The following is a 25,540-nucleotide window of genomic DNA, read 5'->3' on the forward strand; positions in this document are numbered from 1 at the left end:
TCACTGAAATTACTGTCAAACTTCTGCTTTTTGGAGAGAAAAAAATTCCAACAGCCACAACAATTCCACAGCCAAACCACCAAACTGATTTGTGTTATTTTGCAATAACACCCACTGGACAAAAACTGGTTGAATCAACATTGTTTCCATGTCATTTCAACCCCCAGAAATCTATATTATGACATTGAATCAACGTGAAAACTAATTGGATTTGCAAAAAGGCATCAATGTAAGGGGATTGTCTTTTTTTCAGTGAGCAGAGGCAGTATACAATATGGCATGACATATACTTCAAGATTAATAAACTCAACAGTTTTGTTTGAATGAATTACTTGAGAGGGTATGAGTTATTACAGTTACCAAAACTGTAGTAATTCCACCATTACTACTAAATGCTGGATAAACAGATGACACAGACTCATTTTGCTGCTATATGTTTATTATTTGGCTTTTGAAAGTTGTAAAGGATAGACACAGATACATGCGTACAGAGATGATCTGAGTTTTAGTAATACACAACTCTGGGATTATATTTGAATTTGAATGAATATAGAGTTCAATAACAATTCCATGCATGAATACTCATAATCCCTCACAACATTATATGGTTCGGAATATGTTATCACATACAGAAGGTCATTTTAAGAGAATTTTTCGATTTTATGTTGAAATGCTTTAGCCTACAACCAGGACATGAAAGGGACACTTTTTAAGGATATTTTAGAGCCATGAGATCTTATTTTAAAATGTAAATGTTCTAGCCTCCAAACTTGACATGTACAGGTTTGACATATTTGTTAAGGAGTTTTTCAATCCATGACTGGTTGTTTGAATCTGGGCTACTGATAATGTAACAGCCCCTGACCCCCTTCACCACCGCACACGTGGTCTTCGGACCGCAGGGCGCCACCTCACAGGCCATCTCGCCGGAGTTACAGCTGCAGCGGTGGTGGCAGTTCTCCTCCTTATAGAAGACCTCGCCGGACACAAAGTAGCGACCCTTGTGGTGACAGCCACAGTTCTTCACATGAACACACTTGTCATCGCTCTGCAGGAAACCAGGTTTGCATTGACAGCCCTCCCCTGGAGGAGTGGTGCATCCTGGGGCGGAGGTCATGGAATAGCATGTGGCCGGGCACCCGGAGGCCGAGAGGCTGTAGACACTGTTCTCTGGACAGGGGAGGTCTGAAAACACACAGGGAGAAAGAGAGGTCTGTGGAATCAGTTATAATTTTAAAGTTTCAGTATTTCATTTAAAATGTAGGGTTTAGAATTTGCAGTCTTATTTTACTCAGATTCCTGTTTTAAAGAATTTATGAATTGCGACTCATCATAAACCTGAACATTTGTGATACAAAACCAGAGGACTTACGGCAGAAGTCTTTACTCCTCCAGGCCTCAATTTTCCCTCCCTTCTCCTGACACTCTTCTACATAGTTGGTGATGATGTCACAGGCTGCCGTCAGTAGGCCGTTGTTGAGTATCATGTCATAGATGCAGTCTTCTTTGTACTCATTAGACTCCACTCTACCAATGCAGTCTCTGAGGGGACCACTCTTATCCACAATGACATCACAGGCGCTGACATATTTGGGCTTTATAAGGGGGATGTCTACAACGGAACAATCTTTGCACTCGTGGGAGCAGCCCGGTACGTCAGCTACCCAGTAACTGTTTCCAAACTCCTTGGGACTCATGGGCTTTTTCCCGTTGGGCAGAAGCAGGTCGTCATCAGGGTTGTCATTGAGGTTGCCACAGAGACCACAGATGGCGTTGTGGTAGGTGCTCGGGACCTTCACCCTCACCTCGCTGGACCAGTCAAAGGAGACCTTGAGACCGAAATGAGTCTCCAGAACAGCAAAACGTCTGTTTCTGTAGATCTGAACCTCAGTGTTGTTGGAGTAGTATGGCAGAGATGTCAGGACATTGTTCACCTAAAATACAGTCCAGTGAAAAAAGAGAGTGGAATTCCATAAGAGTGATTTCTTTTTTCAAAACAATATATTATACAAAATAGTTAATATCAACAACTAGTGAAGGACCTGTGTTACTCACCAGGACTTTGCCGTGATAATCACCTGTGAAGGTGTAACTACTTCCCAACACAATGACAGTCACCACCTTGGCGTAGGAGACTCTGGTGCTGCCTCTGTTGTTGTTCTCCAGAGTCACCTCAAAGTTCTCCAGATCAGGATCTTTGGAGCAGACGCCCGCCAGCTTGTAGATACAGTTTCCCTGGAAGTCGAAGCGCTTCCCATCAAAGGTGCGGAAGTGGGGGTCCCCCTGTGCTGAGCAGGTCTTGAAGCTGAGGGGGTAGCAGTCCTGAACCCCATTGACCACTGCACAGTGCTCACTAGCCTTGCACTTCCTGGGCATACACACCACCTTCTGTGTGGCTCCGTCACACACACACTTACTCTGACATGTGTTGCCCTCCCAGAAGGTTTCTTCGGGCAGGTAGTAGTGGTCATTGTGTGTACAGCCACACCCTGTCTCCTTGACGACACAGTGTTCACCGCTGAGCACGTAACCCTTGTCGCACTGGCAGCCCTCCACACAGACTTTGGAACAGATCTCTGGGACATTGAGATCGGCACAGGTAGCAGGGCAGGCAGTGCCACATAGCTCATAGTGGCTGTGGTATGGGCAAGCCAGGGCTGTTCGAGTTGAGAAAAAACAAACATCACAAATGTAGTCCTAATACATTCTGCAAATGCAGAATTTGGTCTATCGTGTCATTATACACATTTGAGGAGATCTGAGTTCCTAAATGTGATGTTTTGTTATAGCTGAGTACTTACGGCAGTTGGAGGCCTTTCTCCACAGTGGTGAGACTACAGCCCCAGCCTGCTGACATTCGGCCACGTAGTTAGCCAAGGCCTCACACAACACCTCCTGTCGACCCTCATTCAGACACACATCATAGAGGCAGTCTAAGGCAAACTCCTTCACCGGCACTTTCTTATGACACTGTTCAAATGGGCCCCCGCCGTCTGTCATCAAACCACAGTACTGTGGTCCAGTGTAAAGTGCCCGGTCTGCATCTGAGCACGTGGGGCAGTTGCTGTTACAGACGTGCCAGCAGAATGGGTCACCGTCGGCAACACTCCAGGATGCCACCCACGCCGTGGTATTTGCTGAAAGCACACCTGTGGGAGTGGTGAAGTCATCTGCTTTGTTACCATTGTAGTTGCCACAGATGCCACCGAGGTTGTTGTAGTAACTGCTGGTGATGGTCACCATGAAGAGGCTGGTCCAGTCAAAAGTGATCTCCAGGCCAACATCTGTCTGGATTGTCCCTCGAATACCAGACTCTGTGATTCTGATGCTGCCAGACTCCAAACTCACAGGGAGGTCAGACCTAATGCCATCAATCTGAGACGATAGAGAGATGAGGATTTAAAGAGGACTTAAAGCGGATGGAGAGCATTGAGGATTCTTACATTCAATTATAACATGGAAAATCTGTATCAAGTATAACTGGAAGCCACCCACCTCCACTGTCCCTCTTTGGCCACTGAGAATGGTGATCCTGTGACCACTCAGGTCTATGATGGCTGATTTGACGAAGGAGCCCTCGGAGTTGCCGCGCAGCTCGTTCTTGGTCAGGATGCTGAACTGAGGCAGGGAGGGATCTTTGCCCGTCGTATTCACCAGAATGTAGGAGCAGGTGCCCATGAAGGAGAAGGGCTGGCCATCGAATGTGGAGTAATGAGGGTCACCGAACGCCCAGCAGTAGGCCTTGAACTGGGCCACACACACCGCCTTATTGTTCATCACCACACAGTTCTCTTTCTCACGGCACACAGAGTCCTCACAGGGGTCTGACAGAATGTGAATTAGAGATGTTAACATATCTTGCTCAAAGTAATATCAAAATAAGAACATCAACAAAGTCCATAATTCCACATCTAAATGTACTAACACAAGGCCATCTGTTTGTTTGCATTATTATTAATGCTTTTTTACCTGTGCTGTAACAGTCCATGACTCCATTCTTCAACCCACATTTCTGACCCTCTTTGCACTGTGAGTTCTTGCAGGTGAATACTCCTGCTGCACAGCTGCAGGTCTCAGAACAGTTGCCAAGCATCACAGACTGGCCAGACTGAAAACCAGCAAAACATGGTAACCATAGGACGATTGTAAACAATACATATTTACCAAGGACAGTGATTGATTATCTTATTTGCACTTTATATTTGCATTTAGCGTAGAACAGATACAGGCCTATAATTGTAAAAATGACTTTAGGATATTATTGCATTTTTGGGATATGAAATGGCAATTTATTGTCAATAAATCAGTAATCACCTTGTAATAGTGTCCATCAACCACACAGCCACAGTTCTCCAGTTGGACACACTTGCCACCATCAAACACAAAGCCGTCGTCACACTGGCAGCCCTCCTGGCATAGTGGGCATTTGGGAGACTCACTGAGAGAGTCACAGGTGGAAGAACAGGTGTCGGCACACAACTCATAGTGACTGTTAGCTGGACACGTCAGAGCTAGAGGACAGATGGAAATGGGAGGAGATGCATGTTATCAAAAAACTTAAATCAGCTTCAGCTTCAATTGTTTTTCAGCAGAGCATTAGGTCAGAAAAATATTGCACACTAAGATAAACCAGGATAAGGTCAATTAACTTTCAATATCAAAATTCACTCACGACAAAACTGGTCAGATCTCCAGCTGCTGACAAGGCCACCGGATGCCTGACAGAAAGTCACATAGGTCTGTAAGTGGCGGCACAGGGCATCTCCACCCTCTCCCTCCTTCATGCACTCCTCAAAGTGCTCTTGTGGTGGCACAACAGCATGGCATTGGGCAAATGGACCCTTGGTTGACTTTATGATGCTACAAGCCGGCGGGGGTCCACTGGTGGGAGGACACTTCAAGCCACCGTCACATCCTGTCTGACATTTGACCCCTTCCTGAACCACTAACCACCCCGCTGCAAACTGCTCCACAGACGACTCCTGCAGCCCACTGGGCAGCAGGAAGTCATCCTCCTTCTTGTCATTATAGTTGCCACAGAGACCACCGGTAACACCTTTGTAAGTGGATGGAAGCTGTATGATGGCGCCCGCAACGGTGTCGTAGGTCACCATCAAGCCAAAGTCTGTTACCACGATGATGTTAATGCCGTTCTGGTAGGCCCTGACCTTTCCATCTCCGAGTGACAGTGGGAGATTTGTTGCAACGTCATCCACCTGTGAAAGGAGGAAAGATTGAAAACATCCGTTTTTCGAATCAAGTGTTGCTTTTTAATACTGAAATGAGTAGATCAAGACAGAAAACTACCGTTATTTCCCATATAACTCTGGGAGACATAGATATCTTGTATTTGTAGGCCTGTATTTCAACCCTCCTGGTGACCATTGCATCATCCATCTTGGTCAACTGCTGCACTGACACAACAAATGGAGCCATCGATCCGTCTTTCTCCACAACCTCCGACATTTTGTACACACAGTCCCCGTGTAGGCTGAAGCAGTTGCCATCGAACGAGTGGAATCTCCTGGCCCCGCTCACATGGCAGGTGCCCGTGCTCATGGGTATACAAGCCTGCACCCCGTCTTGGACCTGGCACTTCTCATTGGGACCGCAGGCAAACTTCACATTACACTCCATGTGTCCATCCTTTTTACACACACAGCGCTCTTTGCACTGGCCGTTGGGGAAGAACACCTGGCCCATCTGGTAGTATTGGCCTTGGTGAACGCAGCCACATTCAGCCAGTGGCACACACTCACTGTCGCTCAGTATGAAGCCGTCGTCACAGACACAGCCCTCGGTGCACAGGGAGTTCTCACAGCTCTCAGGCTCATTGAGGCTGCTGCAGGTCTGGGGGGCAGCCTGAGGCACACACCTCATAGTGGCTCTTGGCCTTGCAGGAAGATGCTACAACACATTAGGTCAAACATGATAGAATTTAATAATGTCGGAACCAGGAGCTGTTAGCTAGACAAGCCACTTCTGACTTATTGTAATGACCATAATTGTTACAGTTGTTGTTAGAAATACACATCTGATGAGGTGTGTCTGTGCACTACTTACGACAGAAGCTGTCCGACCTCCACTGTTCCACCTTGGCAGGGGCATCCTGGCAGGCAGTGGTGTAGGTGCTGAGGGCGTTACAGAGGGCAGAGGCATGGCCACGGTACAGACACATATCAAACACACAGTCCTCATAGTACTCTGTGGGGTCCACCTTGGCGTGGCAGTGCTTGAACGGACCGTTTTTGTCTGTGATCCTGCCGCAGTACTTCCCTGTTTGGTAATCAAGCATCAGGCTGTGGTCACAGGTGGGGCACTTCTTGCCGTTGCAGTCGCTGGAGCAGCCAGGGTCGTTCCCCACTTTCCAGCTGTCCCCAAATACTGTTGAGGAGTTGGCAGGGCTCTTGTCTGGTTTGAGGAGGTCGTCGTTCCGTTGGCCGTTCCAGTTTCCGCAGAGCCCTCCGATGAGGTCTGAGTAGGAGCTGGGGAGGGTTAGGGAGACGTGGCTGTTCCAGTTGAACTTCAGTGTCAGGCCAAATTTGGTCTTCACCACCCCGAAATACCCACTGCGGAAGATGGACAGTTGGCCATCTTCTACATCAAATGGCAAGTTCACATACTGGTTGTTGACCTGGGAAGAGAGAAAGAAACGTTAATGAAACACGAAGGACGATACTGTCCTGATATTTCCTCTTTCATTAAGTAGTATAATCATAAAAGCTCATTGACCAAGTAAACCCGGAATGCAATTGTGTCATTCATTTGGAATGGATAACATTTTAAGGTAGCTTACCAATACTTTGCCAGGGTTGTCCCTACTCATGGTGATGATGTTTTTGAAGACAATGACGGTGACTGTCTTTGTGTAAGACACTGCCGTGTTCCTCCCCCTATTCTGATTCTTTACAAGCACCTCAAAAGGCGCCAGAGACTTGTCATCTTTGCTGACCAATTTGGAGAGAACGTAAGTACACGTTCCCTGGAAGTCGAACCTCTTGCCATCAAACGTGCGGTAGTGGGGGTCGCCTGAACCTTGGCAAGTGGCATAAGATGTTGGGTAGCAATCTCTCTTACCACTCTGCTGGCCACACATCTCTGACTTCTTGCATGCTGTTGCTTTGCATTCAACCTTGGCTGTTCCTGGATTGCATTCACACTGCTTTGTGCATTTGTCATCTTCCCAGAACTTCATTCCAGACGGGTAGTATCGTCCTTCATAAGAGCAGCCACAGCTCTCCTTGGAGACGCATTTGTCTCCACTGAGGACAAAGCCCTTGTTGCATTGACAGGTCTCCACACAGGGTTCCTTGCACTTTGCTTCGGCATCTAGATCTGAACAAGAGGCAGGGCAAGCTGTGCCACATGCCTCGTAGTAGCTGTTTGACGGACATTCCAGTGCTGCAAATGTGAAATGAGAAAATAGATTTAAATAATAGTGAAAAGTGCAATCTAAAAATCTGCATGAAATGTCTGGAAAGAGGAAAACTCACAGCATCCAGTGATTGTCCTCCACTCAGGGCTAATTTTGACCCCCTCGGCCAAGCAGGCATCATTGTAGCTTTTCATGTTCTCACAGAGGAACTGATAGATGCCTTTATTGATGCAGATGTCATAGACACAGTTGTCCATGAACATGCCTGGGTCCAGGACCTTGTGGCAGCTGGCGAATGGGCCATCTTTTTTGGCCAAGAGACCACATAACTTCTCTTCCTTGTATTTCTGTTGGAGAGCCGGAGTGCAGCTAGGACATTCCCCTTGGCAGTCATCATGACAGAACAAGTCGCCGTCTTCAGTTCTCCAGCTCTGGGCAAACTTCACCACTGTGGGTTCCTTGTTACCTTTGGGGTTAGTGAACTCGTCATTGCGATCCCCGTTGTAGTTCCCACAGAGCCCACCCAGGGTGCGGAAGTAGCTGCTGGGGACAGTGACGTAGAACTTCATGTTCCAGTCGTACATAACCTTCAGGCCAAAGTTTGTCTTCAGAACAGCATAGCTGCCACTATACACCACCGTTAGGTTCCCCTGGCTAGGGTCACAGGCAGGTAGACATTCTCACCATTCACCTAAGAAAAGATCAATAAGCATATGGAAAAACCACTCAGTTCACCTCCTGGATTGACCAAATTTACCATGGAACCAACCCCAATCCTGATCATTTCCCTCTGGTCTCTTGTTACTTACCTCAACCTTCCCTTTATGCGTGCTGATCACAACAGTCAGCCCATAGACCGTGACTGAGACTTTCCTTACGAAAGACACCCTGTTGTTCCCTCTGTGGTTGTTCTTGGTCAGGACAGTGAACGGGATGAGGCCAGGTTCAGATTTAACAACCGTGGCCATGACATAAGAGCAGGTGCCCTGGAAGTCAAATCGCTCCCCATCAAAGGTGAGGTAGTGGGGGTCGCCCACAGCCCTGCAGGTGGCCTTGGACTGGGCCACACATACCGCCTTATTGTTCTTCACCACACAGTTTTCCTTCTCACGGCACTCAGTGTCCTCACAGGGGTCTGACAAAATGGGTATTAGAGATGTTAACATAGCTTGCTCATTGCAATATCAAAATAGAAACATCAACAAAGTCCAAAATTCCACATCCAAATGTACTAACACAAAGCCATATCTGTTGGGTTGCATTATTATTAATGTTTTTTTACCTGTGCTGTAACAGTCCATGACTCCATTCTTCAACCCACATTTCTGACCCTCTTTGCACTGTGAGTTCTTGCAGGTGAACACTCCTGCTGCACAGCTGCAGGTCTCAGAACAGTTGCCAAGCATCACAGACTGGCCAGACTGAAAACCAGCAAAACATATCAGTGATATCATTGAGTGTTTATACTATGGTGGAAACCATAGGATGATTGTAAACAATAAATATTTACCAAGGATAGAGATTGATTATATATATTTGCATTTAGCGTAGAACAGATATAGGCCTATAATTGTAAAAATGACTTTAGGATATTATTGCATTTTTGGGATATGAAATGGCAATTTATTGTCAATAAATCAGTAATCACCTTGTAATAGTGTCCATCAACCACACAGCCACAGTTCTCCAGTTGGACACACTTGCCACCATCAAACACAAAGCCGTCGTCACACTGGCAGCCCTCCTGGCATAGTGGGCATTTGGGAGACTCACTGAGAGAGTCACAGGTGGAAGAACAGGTGTCGGCACACAACTCATAGTGACTGTTAGCTGGACACGTCAGAGCTAGAGGACAGATGGAAATGGGAGGAGATGCATGTTATCAAAAAACTTAAATCAGCTTCAGCTTCAATTGTTTTTCAGCAGAGCATTAGGTCAGAAAAATATTGCACACTAAGATAAACCAGGATAAGGTCAATTAACTTTCAATATCAAAATTCACTCACGACAAAACTGGTCAGATCTCCAGCTGCTGACAAGGCCACCGGATGCCTGACAGAAAGTCACATAGGTCTGTAAGTGGCGGCACAGGGCATCTCCACCCTCTCCCTCCTTCATGCACTCCTCAAAGTGCTCTTGTGGTGGCACAACAGCATGGCATTGGGCAAATGGACCCTTGGTTGACTTTATGATGCTACAAGCCGGCGGGGGTCCACTGGTGGGAGGACACTTCAAGCCACCGTCACATCCTGTCTGACATTTGACCCCTTCCTGAACCACTAACCACCCCGCTGCAAACTTCTCCACAGACGACTCCTGCAGCCCACTGGGCAGCAGGAAGTCATCCTCCTTCTTGTCATTATAGTTGCCACAGAGACCACCGGTAACACCTTTGTAAGTGGATGGAAGCTGTATGATGGCGCCCGCAACGGTGTCGTAGGTCACCATCAAGCCAAAGTCTGTTACCACGATGATGTTAATGCCGTTCTGGTAGGCCCTGACCTTTCCATCTCCGAGTGACAGTGGGAGATTTGTTGCAACGTCATCCACCTGTGAAAGGAGGAAAGATTGAAAACATCCGTTTTTCGAATCAAGTGTTGCTTTTTAATACTGAAATGAGTAGATCAAGACAGAAAACTACCGTTATTTCCCATATAACTCTGGGAGACATAGATATCTTGTATTTGTAGGCCTGTATTTCAACCCTCCTGGTGACCATTGCATCATCCATCTTGGTCAACTGCTGCACTGACACAACAAATGGAGCCATCGATCCGTCTTTCTCCACAACCTCCGACATTTTGTACACACAGTCCCCGTGTAGGCTGAAGCAGTTGCCATCGAACGAGTGGAATCTCCTGGCCCCGCTCACATGGCAGGTGCCCGTGCTCATGGGTATACAAGCCTGCACCCCGTCTTGGACCTGGCACTTCTCATTGGGACCGCAGGCAAACTTCACATTACACTCCATGTGTCCATCCTTTTTACACACACAGCGCTCTTTGCACTGGCCGTTGGGGAAGAACACCTGGCCCATCTGGTAGTATTGGCCTTGGTGAACGCAGCCACATTCAGCCAGTGGCACACACTCACTGTCGCTCAGTATGAAGCCGTCGTCACAGACACAGCCCTCGGTGCACAGGGAGTTCTCACAGCTCTCAGGCTCATTGAGGCTGCTGCAGGTCTGGGGGCAGCCTGAGGCACACACCTCATAGTGGCTCTTGGCCTTGCAGGAAGATGCTACAACACATTAGGTCAAACATGATAGAATTTAATAATGTCGGAACCAGGAGCTGTTAGCTAGACAAGCCACTTCTGACTTATTGTAATGACCATAATTGTTACAGTTGTTGTTAGAAATACACATCTGATGAGGTGTGTCTGTGCACTACTTACGACAGAAGCTGTCCGACCTCCACTGTTCCACCTTGGCAGGGGCATCCTGGCAGGCAGTGGTGTAGGTGCTGAGGGCGTTACAGAGGGCAGAGGCATGGCCACGGTACAGACACATATCAAACACACAGTCCTCATAGTACTCTGTGGGGTCCACCTTGGCGTGGCAGTGCTTGAACGGACCGTTTTTGTCTGTGATCCTGCCGCAGTACTTCCCTGTTTGGTAATCAAGCATCAGGCTGTGGTCACAGGTGGGGCACTTCTTGCCGTTGCAGTCGCTGGAGCAGCCAGGGTCGTTCCCCACTTTCCAGCTGTCCCCAAATACTGTTGAGGAGTTGGCAGGGCTCTTGTCTGGTTTGAGGAGGTCGTCGTTCCGTTGGCCGTTCCAGTTTCCGCAGAGCCCTCCGATGAGGTCTGAGTAGGAGCTGGGGAGGGTTAGGGAGACGTGGCTGTTCCAGTTGAACTTCAGTGTCAGGCCAAATTTGGTCTTCACCACCCCGAAATACCCACTGCGGAAGATGGACAGTTGGCCATCTTCTACATCAAATGGCAAGTTCACATACTGGTTGTTGACCTGGGAAGAGAGAAAGAAACGTTAATGAAACACGAAGGACGATACTGTCCTGATATTTCCTCTTTCATTAAGTAGTATAATCATAAAAGCTCATTGACCAAGTAAACCCGGAATGCAATTGTGTCATTCATTTGGAATGGATAACATTTTAAGGTAGCTTACCAATACTTTGCCAGGGTTGTCCCTACTCATGGTGATGATGTTTTTGAAGACAATGACGGTGACTGTCTTTGTGTAAGACACTGCCGTGTTCCTCCCCCTATTCTGATTCTTTACAAGCACCTCAAAAGGCGCCAGAGACTTGTCATCTTTGCTGACCAATTTGGAGAGAACGTAAGTACACGTTCCCTGGAAGTCGAACCTCTTGCCATCAAACGTGCGGTAGTGGGGGTCGCCTGAACCTTGGCAAGTGGCATAAGATGTTGGGTAGCAATCTCTCTTACCACTCTGCTGGCCACACATCTCTGACTTCTTGCATGCTGTTGCTTTGCATTCAACCTTGGCTGTTCCTGGATTGCATTCACACTGCTTTGTGCATTTGTCATCTTCCCAGAACTTCATTCCAGACGGGTAGTATCGTCCTTCATAAGAGCAGCCACAGCTCTCCTTGGAGACGCATTTGTCTCCACTGAGGACAAAGCCCTTGTTGCATTGACAGGTCTCCACACAGGGTTCCTTGCACTTTGCTTCGGCATCTAGATCTGAACAAGAGGCAGGGCAAGCTGTGCCACATGCCTCGTAGTAGCTGTTTGACGGACATTCCAGTGCTGCAAATGTGAAATGAGAAAATAGATTTAAATAATAGTGAAAAGTGCAATCTAAAAATCTGCATGAAATGTCTGGAAAGAGGAAAACTCACAGCATCCAGTGATTGTCCTCCACTCAGGGCTAATTTTGACCCCCTCGGCCAAGCAGGCATCATTGTAGCTTTTCATGTTCTCACAGAGGAACTGATAGATGCCTTTATTGATGCAGATGTCATAGACACAGTTGTCCATGAACATGCCTGGGTCCAGGACCTTGTGGCAGCTGGCGAATGGGCCATCTTTTTTGGCCAAGAGACCACATAACTTCTCTTCCTTGTATTTCTGTTGGAGAGCCGGAGTGCAGCTAGGACATTCCCCTTGGCAGTCATCATGACAGAACAAGTCGCCGTCTTCAGTTCTCCAGCTCTGGGCAAACTTCACCACTGTGGGTTCCTTGTTACCTTTGGGGTTAGTGAACTCGTCATTGCGATCCCCGTTGTAGTTCCCACAGAGCCCACCCAGGGTGCGGAAGTAGCTGCTGGGGACAGTGACGTAGAACTTCATGTTCCAGTCGTACATAACCTTCAGGCCAAAGTTTGTCTTCAGAACAGCATAGCTGCCACTATACACCACCGTTAGGTTCCCCTGGCTAGGGTCACAGGCAGGTAGACATTCTCACCATTCACCTAAGAAAAGATCAATAAGCATATGGAAAAACCACTCAGTTCACCTCCTGGATTGACCAAATTTACCATGGAACCAACCCCAATCCTGATCATTTCCCTCTGGTCTCTTGTTACTTACCTCAACCTTCCCTTTATGCGTGCTGATCACAACAGTCAGCCCATAGACCGTGACTGAGACTTTCCTTACGAAAGACACCCTGTTGTTCCCTCTGTGGTTGTTCTTGGTCAGGACAGTGAACGGGATGAGGCCAGGTTCAGATTTAACAACCGTGGCCATGACATAAGAGCAGGTGCCCTGGAAGTCAAATCGCTCCCCATCAAAGGTGAGGTAGTGGGGGTCGCCCACAGCCCTGCAGGTGGCCTTGGACTGGGCCACACATACCGCCTTATTGTTCTTCACCACACAGTTTTCCTTCTCACGGCACTCAGTGTCCTCACAGGGGTCTGACAAAATGGGTATTAGAGATGTTAACATAGCTTGCTCATTGCAATATCAAAATAGAAACATCAACAAAGTCCAAAATTCCACATCCAAATGTACTAACACAAAGCCATATCTGTTGGGTTGCATTATTATTAATGTTTTTTTACCTGTGCTGTAACAGTCCATGACTCCATTCTTCAACCCACATTTCTGACCCTCTTTGCACTGTGAGTTCTTGCAGGTGAACACTCCTGCTGCACAGCTGCAGGTCTCAGAACAGTTGCCAAGCATCACAGACTGGCCAGACTGAAAACCAGCAAAACATATCAGTGATATCATTGAGTGTTTATACTATGGTGGAAACCATAGGATGATTGTAAACAATAAATATTTACCAAGGATAGAGATTGATTATATATATTTGCATTTAGCGTAGAACAGATATAGGCCTATAATTGTAAAAATGACTTTAGGATATTATTGCATTTTTGGGATATGAAATGGCAATTTATTGTCAATAAATCAGTAATCACCTTGTAATAGTGTCCATCAACCACACAGCCACAGTTCTCCAGTTGGACACACTTGCCACCATCAAACACAAAGCCGTCGTCACACTGGCAGCCCTCCTGGCATAGTGGGCATTTGGGAGACTCACTGAGAGAGTCACAGGTGGAAGAACAGGTGTCGGCACACAACTCATAGTGACTGTTAGCTGGACACGTCAGAGCTAGAGGACAGATGGAAATGGGAGGAGATGCATGTTATCAAAAAACTTAAATCAGCTTCAGCTTCAATTGTTTTTCAGCAGAGCATTAGGTCAGAAAAATATTGCACACTAAGATAAACCAGGATAAGGTCAATTAACTTTCAATATCAAAATTCACTCACGACAAAACTGGTCAGATCTCCAGCTGCTGACAAGGCCACCGGATGCCTGACAGAAAGTCACATAGGTCTGTAAGTGGCGGCACAGGGCATCTCCACCCTCTCCCTCCTTCATGCACTCCTCAAAGTGCTCTTGTGGTGGCACAACAGCATGGCATTGGGCAAATGGACCCTTGGTTGACTTTATGATGCTACAAGCCGGCGGGGGTCCACTGGTGGGAGGACACTTCAAGCCACCGTCACATCCTGTCTGACATTTGACCCCTTCCTGAACCACTAACCACCCCGCTGCAAACTTCTCCACAGACGACTCCTGCAGCCCACTGGGCAGCAGGAAGTCATCCTCCTTCTTGTCATTATAGTTGCCACAGAGACCACCGGTAACACCTTTGTAAGTGGATGGAAGCTGTATGATGGCGCCCGCAACGGTGTCGTAGGTCACCATCAAGCCAAAGTCTGTTACCACGATGATGTTAATGCCGTTCTGGTAGGCCCTGACCTTTCCATCTCCGAGTGACAGTGGGAGATTTGTTGCAACGTCATCCACCTGTGAAAGGAGGAAAGATTGAAAACATCCGTTTTTCGAATCAAGTGTTGCTTTTTAATACTGAAATGAGTAGATCAAGACAGAAAACTACCGTTATTTCCCATATAACTCTGGGAGACATAGATATCTTGTATTTGTAGGCCTGTATTTCAACCCTCCTGGTGACCATTGCATCATCCATCTTGGTCAACTGCTGCACTGACACAACAAATGGAGCCATCGATCCGTCTTTCTCCACAACCTCCGACATTTTGTACACACAGTCCCCGTGTAGGCTGAAGCAGTTGCCATCGAACGAGTGGAATCTCCTGGCCCCGCTCACATGGCAGGTGCCCGTGCTCATGGGTATACAAGCCTGCACCCCGTCTTGGACCTGGCACTTCTCATTGGGACCGCAGGCAAACTTCACATTACACTCCATGTGTCCATCCTTTTTACACACACAGCGCTCTTTGCACTGGCCGTTGGGGAAGAACACCTGGCCCATCTGGTAGTATTGGCCTTGGTGAACGCAGCCACATTCAGCCAGTGGCACACACTCACTGTCGCTCAGTATGAAGCCGTCGTCACAGACACAGCCCTCGGTGCACAGGGAGTTCTCACAGCTCTCAGGCTCATTGAGGCTGCTGCAGGTCTGGGGGCAGCCTGAGGCACACACCTCATAGTGGCTCTTGGCCTTGCAGGAAGATGCTACAACACATTAGGTCAAACATGATAGAATTTAATAATGTCGGAACCAGGAGCTGTTAGCTAGACAAGCCACTTCTGACTTATTGTAATGACCATAATTGTTACAGTTGTTGTTAGAAATACACATCTGATGAGGTGTGTCTGTGCACTACTTACGACAGAAGCTGTCCGACCTCCACTGTTCCACCTTGGCAGGGGCATCCTGGCAGGCAGTGGTGTAGGTGCTGAGGGCGTTACAGAGGGCAGAGGCATGGCCACGGTACAGACACATATCAAACACACAGTCCTCATAGTACTCTGTGGGGTCCACCTTGGCGTGGCAGTGCTTGAACGGACCGTTTTTGTCTGTGATCCTGCCGCAGTACTTCCCTGTTTGGTAATCAAGCATCAGGCTGTGGTCACAGGTGGGGCACTTCTTGCCGTTGCAGTCGCTGGAGCAGCCAGGGTCGTTCCCCACTTTCCAGCTGTCCCCAAATACTGTTGAGGAGTTGGCAGGGCTCTTGTCTGGTTTGAGGAGGTCGTCGTTCCGTTGGCCGTTCCAGTTTCCGCAGAGCCCTCCGATGAGGTCTGAGTAGGAGCTGGGGAGGGTTAGGGAGACGTGGCTGTTCCAGTTGAACTTCAGTGTCAGGCCAAATTTGGTCTTCACCACCCCGAAATACCCACTGCGGAAGATGGACAGTTGGCCATCTTCTACATCAAATGGCAAGTTCACATACTGGTTGTTGACCTGGGAAGAGAGAAAGAAACGTTAATGAAACACGAAGGACGATACTGTCCTGATATTTCCTCTTTCATTAAGTAGTATAATCATAAAAGCTCATTGACCAAGTAAACCCGGAATGCAATTGTGTCATTCATTTGGAATGGATAACATTTTAAGGTAGCTTACCAATACTTTGCCAGGGTTGTCCCTACTCATGGTGATGATGTTTTTGAAGACAATGACGGTGACTGTCTTTGTGTAAGACACTGCCGTGTTCCTCCCCCTATTCTGATTCTTTACAAGCACCTCAAAAGGCGCCAGAGACTTGTCATCTTTGCTGACCAATTTGGAGAGAACGTAAGTACACGTTCCCTGGAAGTCGAACCTCTTGCCATCAAACGTGCGGTAGTGGGGGTCGCCTGAACCTTGGCAAGTGGCATAAGATGTTGGGTAGCAATCTCTCTTACCACTCTGCTGGCCACACATCTCTGACTTCTTGCATGCTGTTGCTTTGCATTCAACCTTGGCTGTTCCTGGATTGCATTCACACTGCTTTGTGCATTTGTCATCTTCCCAGAACTTCATTCCAGACGGGTAGTATCGTCCTTCATAAGAGCAGCCACAGCTCTCCTTGGAGACGCATTTGTCTCCACTGAGGACAAAGCCCTTGTTGCATTGACAGGTCTCCACACAGGGTTCCTTGCACTTTGCTTCGGCATCTAGATCTGAACAAGAGGCAGGGCAAGCTGTGCCACATGCCTCGTAGTAGCTGTTTGACGGACATTCCAGTGCTGCAAATGTGAAATGAGAAAATAGATTTAAATAATAGTGAAAAGTGCAATCTAAAAATCTGCATGAAATGTCTGGAAAGAGGAAAACTCACAGCATCCAGTGATTGTCCTCCACTCAGGGCTAATTTTGACCCCCCTCGGCCAAGCAGGCATCATTGTAGCTTTTCATGTTCTCACAGAGGAACTGATAGATGCCTTTATTGATGCAGATGTCATAGACACAGTTGTCCATGAACATGCCTGGGTCCAGGACCTTGTGGCAGCTGGCGAATGGGCCATCTTTTTTGGCCAAGAGACCACATAACTTCTCTTCCTTGTATTTCTGTTGGAGAGCCGGAGTGCAGCTAGGACATTCCCCTTGGCAGTCATCATGACAGAACAAGTCGCCGTCTTCAGTTCTCCAGCTCTGGGCAAACTTCACCACTGTGGGTTCCTTGTTACCTTTGGGGTTAGTGAACTCGTCATTGCGATCCCCGTTGTAGTTCCCACAGAGCCCACCCAGGGTGCGGAAGTAGCTGCTGGGGACAGTGACGTAGAACTTCATGTTCCAGTCGTACATAACCTTCAGGCCAAAGTTTGTCTTCAGAACAGCATAGCTGCCACTATACACCACCGTTAGGTTCCCCCTGGCTAGGGTCACAGGCAGGTAGACATTCTCACCATTCACCTAAGAAAAGATCAATAAGCATATGGAAAAACCACTCAGTTCACCTCCTGGATTGACCAAATTTACCATGGAACCAACCCCAATCCTGATCATTTCCCTCTGGTCTCTTGTTACTTACCTCAACCTTCCCTTTATGCGTGCTGATCACAACAGTCAGCCCATAGACCGTGACTGAGACTTTCCTTACGAAAGACACCCTGTTGTTCCCTCTGTGGTTGTTCTTGGTCAGGACAGTGAACGGGATGAGGCCAGGTTCAGATTTAACAACCGTGGCCATGACATAAGAGCAGGTGCCCTGGAAGTCAAATCGCTCCCCATCAAAGGTGAGGTAGTGGGGGTCGCCCACAGCCCTGCAGGTGGCCTTGGACTGGGCCACACATACCGCCTTATTGTTCTTCACCACACAGTTTTCCTTCTCACGGCACTCAGTGTCCTCACAGGGGTCTGACAAAATGGGTATTAGAGATGTTAACATAGCTTGCTCATTGCAATATCAAAATAGAAACATCAACAAAGTCCAAAATTCCACATCCAAATGTACTAACACAAAGCCATATCTGTTGGGTTGCATTATTATTAATGTTTTTTACCTGTGCTGTAACAGTCCATGACTCCATTCTTCAACCCACATTTCTGACCCTCTTTGCACTGTGAGTTCTTGCAGGTGAACACTCCTGCTGCACAGCTGCAGGTCTCAGAACAGTTGCCAAGCATCACAGACTGGCCAGACTGAAAACCAGCAAAACATATCAGTGATATCATTGAGTGTTTATACTATGGTGGAAACCATAGGATGATTGTAAACAATAAATATTTACCAAGGATAGAGATTGATTATATATATTTGCATTTAGCGTAGAACAGATATAGGCCTATAATTGTAAAAATGACTTTAGGATATTATTGCATTTTTGGGATATGAAATGGCAATTTATTGTCAATAAATCAGTAATCACCTTGTAATAGTGTCCATCAACCACACAGCCACAGTTCTCCAGTTGGACACACTTGCCACCATCAAACACAAAGCCGTCGTCACACTGGCAGCCCTCCTGGCATAGTGGGCATTTGGGAGACTCACTGAGAGAGTCACAGGTGGAAGAACAGGTGTCGGCACACAACTCATAGTGACTGTTAGCTGGACACGTCAGAGCTAGAGGACAGATGGAAATGGGAGGAGATGCATGTTATCAAAAAACTTAAATCAGCTTCAGCTTCAATTGTTTTTCAGCAGAGCATTAGGTCAGAAAAATATTGCACACTAAGATAAACCAGGATAAGGTCAATTAACTTTCAATATCAAAATTCACTCACGACAAAACTGGTCAGATCTCCAGCTGCTGACAAGGCCACCGGATGCCTGACAGAAAGTCACATAGGTCTGTAAGTGGCGGCACAGGGCATCTCCACCCTCTCCCTCCTTCATGCACTCCTCAAAGTGCTCTTGTGGTGGCACAACAGCATGGCATTGGGCAAATGGACCCTTGGTTGACTTTATGATGCTACAAGCCGGCGGGGGGTCCACTGGTGGGAGGACACTTCAAGCCACCGTCACATCCTGTCTGACATTTGACCCCTTCCTGAACCACTAACCACCCCGCTGCAAACTTCTCCACAGACGACTCCTGCAGCCCACTGGGCAGCAGGAAGTCATCCTCCTTCTTGTCATTATAGTTGCCACAGAGACCACCGGTAACACCTTTGTAAGTGGATGGAAGCTGTATGATGGCGCCCGCAACGGTGTCGTAGGTCACCATCAAGCCAAAGTCTGTTACCACGATGATGTTAATGCCGTTCTGGTAGGCCCTGACCTTTCCATCTCCGAGTGACAGTGGGAGATTTGTTGCAACGTCATCCACCTGTGAAAGGAGGAAAGATTGAAAACATCCGTTTTTCGAATCAAGTGTTGCTTTTTAATACTGAAATGAGTAGATCAAGACAGAAAACTACCGTTATTTCCCATATAACTCTGGGAGACATAGATATCTTGTATTTGTAGGCCTGTATTTCAACCCTCCTGGTGACCATTGCATCATCCATCTTGGTCAACTGCTGCACTGACACAACAAATGGAGCCATCGATCCGTCTTTCTCCACAACCTCCGACATTTTGTACACACAGTCCCCGTGTAGGCTGAAGCAGTTGCCATCGAACGAGTGGAATCTCCTGGCCCCGCTCACATGGCAGGTGCCCGTGCTCATGGGTATACAAGCCTGCACCCCGTCTTGGACCTGGCACTTCTCATTGGGACCGCAGGCAAACTTCACATTACACTCCATGTGTCCATCCTTTTTACACACACAGCGCTCTTTGCACTGGCCGTTGGGGAAGAACACCTGGCCCATCTGGTAGTATTGGCCTTGGTGAACGCAGCCACATTCAGCCAGTGGCACACACTCACTGTCGCTCAGTATGAAGCCGTCGTCACAGACACAGCCCTCGGTGCACAGGGAGTTCTCACAGCTCTCAGGCTCATTGAGGCTGCTGCAGGTCTGGGGGCAGCCTGAGGCACACACCTCATAGTGGCTCTTGGCCTTGCAGGAAGATGCTACAACACATTAGGTCAAACATGATAGAATTTAATAATGTCGGAACCAGGAGCTGTTAGCTAGACAAGCCACTTCTGACTTATTGTAATGACCATAATTGTTACAGTTGTTGTTAGAAATACACATCTGATGAGGTGTGTCTGTGCACTACTTACGACAGAAGCTGTCCGACCTCCACTGTTCCACCTTGGCAGGGGCATCCTGGCAGGCAGTGGTGTAGGTGCTGAGGGCGTTACAGAGGGCAGAGGCATGGCCACGGTACAGACACATATCAAACACACAGTCCTCATAGTACTCTGTGGGGTCCACCTTGGCGTGGCAGTGCTTGAACGGACCGTTTTTGTCTGTGATCCTGCCGCAGTACTTCCCTGTTTGGTAATCAAGCATCAGGCTGTGGTCACAGGTGGGGCACTTCTTGCCGTTGCAGTCGCTGGAGCAGCCAGGGTCGTTCCCCACTTTCCAGCTGTCCCCAAATACTGTTGAGGAGTTGGCAGGGCTCTTGTCTGGTTTGAGGAGGTCGTCGTTCCGTTGGCCGTTCCAGTTTCCGCAGAGCCCTCCGATGAGGTCTGAGTAGGAGCTGGGGAGGGTTAGGGAGACGTGGCTGTTCCAGTTGAACTTCAGTGTCAGGCCAAATTTGGTCTTCACCACCCCGAAATACCCACTGCGGAAGATGGACAGTTGGCCATCTTCTACATCAAATGGCAAGTTCACATACTGGTTGTTGACCTGGGAAGAGAGAAAGAAACGTTAATGAAACACGAAGGACGATACTGTCCTGATATTTCCTCTTTCATTAAGTAGTATAATCATAAAAGCTCATTGACCAAGTAAACCCGGAATGCAATTGTGTCATTCATTTGGAATGGATAACATTTTAAGGTAGCTTACCAATACTTTGCCAGGGTTGTCCCTACTCATGGTGATGATGTTTTTGAAGACAATGACGGTGACTGTCTTTGTGTAAGACACTGCCGTGTTCCTCCCCCTATTCTGATTCTTTACAAGCACCTCAAAAGGCGCCAGAGACTTGTCATCTTTGCTGACCAATTTGGAGAGAACGTAAGTACACGTTCCCTGGAAGTCGAACCTCTTGCCATCAAACGTGCGGTAGTGGGGGGTCGCCTGAACCTTGGCAAGTGGCATAAGATGTTGGGTAGCAATCTCTCTTACCACTCTGCTGGCCACACATCTCTGACTTCTTGCATGCTGTTGCTTTGCATTCAACCTTGGCTGTTCCTGGATTGCATTCACACTGCTTTGTGCATTTGTCATCTTCCCAGAACTTCATTCCAGACGGGTAGTATCGTCCTTCATAAGAGCAGCCACAGCTCTCCTTGGAGACGCATTTGTCTCCACTGAGGACAAAGCCCTTGTTGCATTGACAGGTCTCCACACAGGGTTCCTTGCACTTTGCTTCGGCATCTAGATCTGAACAAGAGGCAGGGCAAGCTGTGCCACATGCCTCGTAGTAGCTGTTTGACGGACATTCCAGTGCTGCAAATGTGAAATGAGAAAATAGATTTAAATAATAGTGAAAAGTGCAATCTAAAAATCTGCATGAAATGTCTGGAAAGAGGAAAACTCACAGCATCCAGTGATTGTCCTCCACTCAGGGCTAATTTTGACCCCCTCGGCCAAGCAGGCATCATTGTAGCTTTTCATGTTCTCACAGAGGAACTGATAGATGCCTTTATTGATGCAGATGTCATAGACACAGTTGTCCATGAACATGCCTGGGTCCAGGACCTTGTGGCAGCTGGCGAATGGGCCATCTTTTTTGGCCAAGAGACCACATAACTTCTCTTCCTTGTATTTCTGTTGGAGAGCCGGAGTGCAGCTAGGACATTCCCCTTGGCAGTCATCATGACAGAACAAGTCGCCGTCTTCAGTTCTCCAGCTCTGGGCAAACTTCACCACTGTGGGTTCCTTGTTACCTTTGGGGTTAGTGAACTCGTCATTGCGATCCCCGTTGTAGTTCCCACAGAGCCCACCCAGGGTGCGGAAGTAGCTGCTGGGGACAGTGACGTAGAACTTCATGTTCCAGTCGTACATAACCTTCAGGCCAAAGTTTGTCTTCAGAACAGCATAGCTGCCACTATACACCACCGTTAGGTTCCCCTGGCTAGGGTCACAGGCAGGTAGACATTCTCACCATTCACCTAAGAAAAGATCAATAAGCATATGGAAAAACCACTCAGTTCACCTCCTGGATTGACCAAATTTACCATGGAACCAACCCCAATCCTGATCATTTCCCTCTGGTCTCTTGTTACTTACCTCAACCTTCCCTTTATGCGTGCTGATCACAACAGTCAGCCCATAGACCGTGACTGAGACTTTCCTTACGAAAGACACCCTGTTGTTCCCTCTGTGGTTGTTCTTGGTCAGGACAGTGAACGGGATGAGGCCAGGTTCAGATTTAACAACCGTGGCCATGACATAAGAGCAGGTGCCCTGGAAGTCAAATCGCTCCCCATCAAAGGTGAGGTAGTGGGGGTCGCCCACAGCCCTGCAGGTTGCTTTGGAGATGTGGACACATACCCCCTTTGTACATTCTTCCTTTTCTCTGCATTTGACGTTCTCACAGGGGTCTGGTGGTGTAGTGGGTGGTGTAGTGCCTGAGTGAGAACAGAAGCAACATTTAAGACTAACTCTTGTTTTCATGCAGTGCATTTGTTGTGTTGTGTTGCGATTTGTTTTTTTGTGTTGCGTTGCATTGTGATGTGTTGCGATGCATTGTATTGTTAAAGAGTTGTCCTCTTTAACAGGGAGGTATTGAGGGGCAGTTGATAGGCCATTTAAGTGGATGTGTCAATTAAACAGCGTACCTTTCGAACATACTCCTGTTGTAGCGTAGCCGTCTCTTGGCATGCCACCATAAACGTAAACAGCCATGAGGGAGTCGCCTTTGATGGAGAAATGCTGTTGCTGCTCTCCCAATGGAATATTTACCCACATGTACTTAGGGTCTGAGTTGAATGATGTCCATTGGAGAGATTTCACACAATAATTTTTCTCACAGACTTTAACGGTGTTGATCCCTTCCCCCTCGGAGACAATGACCAACGTGCTCTCGAATTTGCTCTGCGTGTCCACCGACCACTCGTTGGCCAGATCAGACGTTGGGAGGATGTTGGTGAGGAACGGATCGTAAGGCTTGTTGTTGCTGAAGTACATCACCATGACCTTCTTATCACTTTTGATGATCAGTGGATATTTGGGTTGGACAGAAACCACATACGCCTGCCCCTCATTCAGCTGTTTAGCAGTGGATACCTTTCCCTCAAAGATCTTCACTAGAGTGTTGTCCTCTGAGGCCACAATGTTGACAAAGTCTGTTGAATGGGTCATGTGCATGGAAGGAACCAGGTAATTGGTGGAGAGGCTCTGTACTGGTAGCAGTTGTTCGTAGACGTGATTGCAGCGGCCTCCATCTGCGACGCACTCGTGTCCTCCCAGGACTGCCACAGGGTGCTTGGCTTTTACCCTGGTCCCAGTGAAAGTGGTGTAGCTTTGGTAGAGGTTGACCTGGTATGGTTCCATGGTAACAATCATTGCCCTTCTTTGCTTCCAGGAATCCACGCCACTGAGATTCATGTTGGAGACAGGGATGATTGTGATCTTGTTGGGCTCTTTGCCGTTGACAATAGACATAAGCTTGTGAATGTTGCTTGGACCCTCATCGGGGGTGAAGACCACATAGTCAGTACCCAGCTGGTCAGTTGGGAAGACCACACTGCTGTCTCCAGTCGAGAACTTGTAGTTGAAGGCCACCACCGAGATGTCAGAGTTGGAGGTGACCTGCACTGTTTTGGTGGAAGCTCCTGGACCCCCAATTTCAGCGGTACCAGGTATGCCGATCCATTTGGTGTTCTGTTTCTCTATTGTCACTGAGGTGGAGAAGCCGATTGCATTGACCTGAATTTTAACAATAGCTGGATAATCCTGTGTGGTAATGGCCAGTTGAAGTCTCTGATCATTATGGTAGCTCAGCAAATAGTTAGGCATAAAGGCAGTAATGAACTCCCGCCCCACTGGGCATGATCCGCTGACCACTAAAACGTAAAGGAGAAAGACAATTTTACAGAAGAGCACCTGCATTCTTTTCGCAACAATTTGGGTACTGTAATATAAATGTAATAATGAAACATATACTGTAGCTTAAATACAGTACAATTGTCTTGCTCCGACTGCTCTTGCTGAATTCACTGACTGTCAAGTGTTAATTTAGTAAGGCACAAAATCATTTGTTTTTGCTTGAATGACATAATCGTATAGAATTTATTTTTGTGTACATAACAATACACATGCTGTCACTTCCACCTGCATAGCTTTATAACCAGTATTACATGTCTATATAGTGTGCCCTGCAGAACAAACAACATAAATGTACTATCTAATTAGAGGAGGCTAGAAAGATTTCATTTGCCAAGCTACTGTTTGTTTATGTTTACCCATAATGTTAGATAATAATAAATGATCAACTTGCTCAATTCTTGTAGTGATTACATGACATGGAATATTGAAAGGTAAACTGTGATTCTTACCTATGAATAGGGTGACAGCCACACAAAGCAGGAAAGTTGTCCCCATGGCTGGAAACTAAAATGCACAGTCAACAAATTACATGGAAAATGGATGTAAAAACTAAATCAGTTTTGTTTTAGATTAGATTATAGAGTAGCTACTGACAGGAGAGAAAACATATATAATTCATATTAAATGCATTTACTTTAATTCATTTATATCCATCAATAAATTACATAAATATTTTGTAAATATAAATGAGCTTGCATTAATACATTGTACATGCATCTACAAAGACAGGAAATAGTTTATTTCGATTCACTTTCACCTCCGTAATAATTTGGTCTTCAACTGATAATATTCAACAATATTTCTAATGCAAAAGACTGATCTGATGTCCATACTTTACCTGTTGGTGGGACCATGAAGGATATAACAGACAGGGAGGGATGAGAGGGTGTTTTATATTGTGAAGAGGATGGATAAAAAAAACACATCCTTGACAAAATATTGAATTACCGTACTAATTAAGTCAACATAGCGTATGCATGACTGTAATGCATATATTGACAATTGTGTGACTAAAGTTTCCATCTAACTGTCACGTCCTGGCCAGTATAAGGGTTAATTAGTATTGTAGTTTGGTCAGGACGTGGCAGAGGGTATTCGTTTTATGTGGTTCGGGGTGGTGTGTTTGTTAAAAGGGTGTTTGATTTAGTATTTCCGGGTTTGGTTTATGTTTAGGTATTTCTATGTTTAGTCTAGTGTGTCTGGTTCTATGTTGAGTTAATTGGGGTTGGACTTCCAATTGAAGGCAGCTGTTTGGTGTTGCCTTTGATTGGAAGTCCTATATTAGTTGGGTGTGTTTGTCTTGTATTTTGTGGGAGATTGTTCTGTGTTTCGCCTTGTGCCTTACCAGACTGTTTTTGTTGATCGTTCGTGTTTTGTTATTTTTGTACGTTCATTTTGAAAGCAAATA

The 25,540-nt window shown here is 47.0% G+C and overlaps 1 protein-coding gene across 1 annotated transcript; it reads right to left on the bottom strand.

Moving 5' to 3' along the window:
- Positions 1 to 421: 421 nt before the first annotated feature.
- Positions 422 to 24,627, bottom strand: LOC106595311 (IgGFc-binding protein). The gene is given in 45 exon segments (XM_045712851.1): positions 422 to 1,185; positions 1,373 to 1,934; positions 2,056 to 2,657; positions 2,802 to 3,375; positions 3,496 to 3,824; positions 3,970 to 4,108; positions 4,315 to 4,511; positions 4,673 to 5,216; positions 5,308 to 5,856; positions 5,858 to 5,907; positions 6,064 to 6,634; positions 6,797 to 7,401; positions 7,494 to 8,027; positions 8,030 to 8,066; positions 8,185 to 8,510; positions 8,658 to 8,796; positions 9,024 to 9,220; positions 9,382 to 9,925; positions 10,017 to 10,615; positions 10,772 to 11,342; positions 11,505 to 12,109; positions 12,202 to 12,735; positions 12,738 to 12,774; positions 12,893 to 13,218; positions 13,366 to 13,504; positions 13,732 to 13,928; positions 14,090 to 14,633; positions 14,725 to 15,323; positions 15,480 to 16,050; positions 16,213 to 16,817; positions 16,910 to 16,950; positions 16,952 to 17,484; positions 17,603 to 17,928; positions 18,075 to 18,213; positions 18,441 to 18,637; positions 18,799 to 18,967; positions 18,999 to 19,343; positions 19,435 to 20,033; positions 20,190 to 20,760; positions 20,923 to 21,150; positions 21,152 to 21,528; positions 21,621 to 22,152; positions 22,312 to 22,652; positions 23,055 to 24,089; positions 24,582 to 24,627. Coding segments are annotated over 45 exon segments (17,733 nt in total). The 3' UTR covers positions 422 to 757.
- Positions 24,628 to 25,540: the final 913 nt, after the last annotated feature.

This window comes from Salmo salar, chromosome ssa02, assembly GCF_905237065.1.
Source record: "Salmo salar chromosome ssa02, Ssal_v3.1, whole genome shotgun sequence".
Lineage (NCBI taxonomy): Eukaryota > Metazoa > Chordata > Actinopteri > Salmoniformes > Salmonidae > Salmo > Salmo salar.